Genomic DNA, 2,844 nt, shown 5'->3' with positions numbered 1-2,844 from the left:
CATATCTTATGGCTATGGTATTTACTTTTTACTGGAGGTGTTCCACACTATGTAATTGCTTCCTATTTTGGGGGCTGCTGACATCTGGGGCAAGAAAAACTGATGTAATAGTGTCACTGCATGTTTTATACCCCTGAAGACCTGACGTAATGGAAGAAGCAACAGCATTTTTTGTCTTTCGGCTTTTCCCGGATAGGGGTCGCCATAGTGGAACTCTATTCCGCTAATGATTGGCAGTAGATTTTTATGTGCCGAGTTGCCAGCCCTGGTGCACAACCTTCAATGAAGGTACGCCCATTCACGCATGTTTCCACACAGAAGACGCTCTAGCTGAGAATTGAACCGGACAGCATCCTACTGTGAGGCGACAACAGTACAGCAGCATCCAATGCAGAAATCCGAAGACTCTGGTATTCAGGCTGACTGAAGGCTACCAGCAGGCAGATAACCCAAGTGTGATGACTGCAACAGTGAATACACTCGAACATCTACATTTATGGTAGGTGTACACAACTATACTTTATTGTTCTAATGGTTCTGCCAATCTAGGAATAAAGACTATATGAACATGTATAAGAAGAGTAACCTGCATGCACTGTTAATTGTGTCAGGCTAACAAGCAGTATTACAGTAAATCTCTTGATCTTATTTTTATATTCTGCAGTGTTTTACTTGTTTGTTTTTGTTTATTTCTTAGGAGTGATAGTTGCCATTCCCTATAGGATGTCTTTTTACCCAGAAAATTATATCTGATCCAGATGTCAAAAATGGTGTAATATTTGTGGAATGAAATAAAAGTGTTTTGATAGTACAAAATCCCATAAAATAAACCACAGGTGTAAACTTGTATTGCCAGTTTGGTAATAGATTTGTATGTCATAGTAAAGGTATTTAGTATTTCATAGTAAAGGTATTTAGATTTTGTTTCAGTCAATCAACCAGTCTCTTCTTGGCACCTGTTTTACTTACAGCTGATTACAAGTGTCCTTTTCAGTGAAGTTCCTGAAAACATCTTGAGCATTCTCTAATATAATAACCCCAGGCAAGAAGTGTTTTTGTAGAGATATTGAGGAATACTCAAGTTTCCTTCCTCTGTCTACCTTTAATGATTTCTAATCCACTCGTGATACATGACAACAGGGAAGGTTATTTGCAGCTTTGTGTACATTAGCAGTTGTGTAAATCACTTTTTTTGCAATGGTAAGTTTAGAAAGGTTAGTTAGGGAAGAAAAATAATTAATTCAAATCGACTGGCTACACTTACTTAAATTTTTCTGTCCCATAAGTCATTGCATGTCTTTACACATTTAAATAAGTAATGCATTTTGCTTTTAGTTGTTGGATAATGCACTTTGAAACTAACATTTTGTATAATATTTATTAGGTTGAGAAGAATCTAAGCTATCAGAATTTGGTGGAGTGGACCAAACCCAGCATGATGTACAAAATGGAAATCATGGTGCAGATTCCAAAATTTAAGCTTGAGGATAGCTATGATCTTAAGCCAAAGCTAATAAGCATGGGAATGGTAGATGCATTCAGTCCAGGACAGGCTAACTTCTCTGGAATGTCAGACAGAAATTATCTATTTTTGTCAGAGGTGGTCCATAAAGCATTTGTGGAAGTAAATGAAGTGGGAACAGAGGCAGCAGCTGCAACTGCAGATGTCACCACGAGCTGTTTATTACAACGTGAGGAGTTTATAGCTGACCATCCATTTATATTCACTATTCTAGATTGTAAAACCTCCACCATCATTTTCCTTGGCAGATTCTGTTCTCCATAAGCTCTTTATGCAGTAGCATTGTTTAGATGCTGTTTCTTTTATCTGAATAATGAAATAAGCTTTCGTAAAGTTTATAATCAACCATTAAAAATGCCTGAGTGCTTGCTTTTTGTGTAATGCCATTATTTCTAGAGTGTGTTGAAATGAAAGAGTTGCTGCTACCCAAATGGTGATAGTATAAAACAATAAAATCAGCCCTGAATTGCTTTATTGCTTGCTTTGCAACAAGTTGTTGTCATTAACAGTGCTGTTTTCTGTCCTTCATCCAGTCAGCCATGGTGGTTGTGTCATATGTAATGTTTCAGAGTCTGGTTACCCTTACCATATAGTACATGGAATAGTTGATAACATTAAAGATTAATATTTTTTCTGCATAAGTTGTGCATTTACATGTACCAAATTACAACCATGTAGAGTTGCATTCCTCATATGGGAAGATGTCTCTATCTGTCCTTAACATTTTACATTTCTTCCAGGGGGTAACATATTTATAACAGACTGTGCTCTGTATTGTTCAGATTTTCTAAGAACTCATTGTGCAAACCATTATACCATATTATATGAACTACAGAGAGATGAACAGATGAGCCCAATACCTGTATCTTTGCACATAAAAACATATATAAAATAATCAATGTGTGTAATAGCTGTTATTGTTTGTTTTAAATTGTACAGTGATACCGCATAACTGGCTAGTTTGCTCTCATTCCTTTTATGAAGTGGAATGCAAACATGCTCATTTTAATGAGTAATGTAGTTTAAAAATGTTACGAATGACCTGGTACTTAAAACCTTTTGGTATATCAGATAATTTGACTCTCTTTTATGCCTTTTGAAATAAGAAAAAGAAGACTGCTACTTTACCGGTTTTACTACAACGTAGTATTTATTCACAAAGTATTTATTCATAAACTCTGGCTGATTGCATTGCCTTTTTGTATCTTGGTTTGACATACAAAGTACTCTCAAGTCACTAGATTTTGTTAAATGAAGGCAGCAGCACTGTACGTTTAAGAATTGCAATCATTTCAAGTTCACTAGTTATGCACTGGTGACTT

The 2,844-nt window shown here is 36.0% G+C and overlaps 1 protein-coding gene across 1 annotated transcript in view; it reads left to right on the top strand.

The window, feature by feature from the left end:
• The window catches only part of LOC122797672 (leukocyte elastase inhibitor A-like), a 353,252-nt gene extending 351,451 nt beyond the window's left edge, over nt 1–1,801 (top strand). The window contains exon 6 of the mRNA XM_044066211.1: nt 1,385–1,801. Within this exon, the coding sequence (XP_043922146.1) occupies nt 1,385–1,786 (402 nt within the window). The 3' untranslated portion in view covers nt 1,787–1,801. The remainder of the gene's footprint in view (nt 1–1,384) is intronic.
• The last annotated feature ends 1,043 nt before the right edge of the window (nt 1,802–2,844 follow it).

The sequence above is a fragment of the Protopterus annectens genome, chromosome 3.part1 (genome assembly GCF_019279795.1).
Source record: "Protopterus annectens isolate FY-2018-M chromosome 3.part1, PAN1.0, whole genome shotgun sequence".
NCBI lineage: Eukaryota > Metazoa > Chordata > Ceratodontiformes > Protopteridae > Protopterus > Protopterus annectens.
Note: the sequence above shows the minus strand (reverse complement) of the source record. Positions and strands in the feature narration are given on the sequence as shown.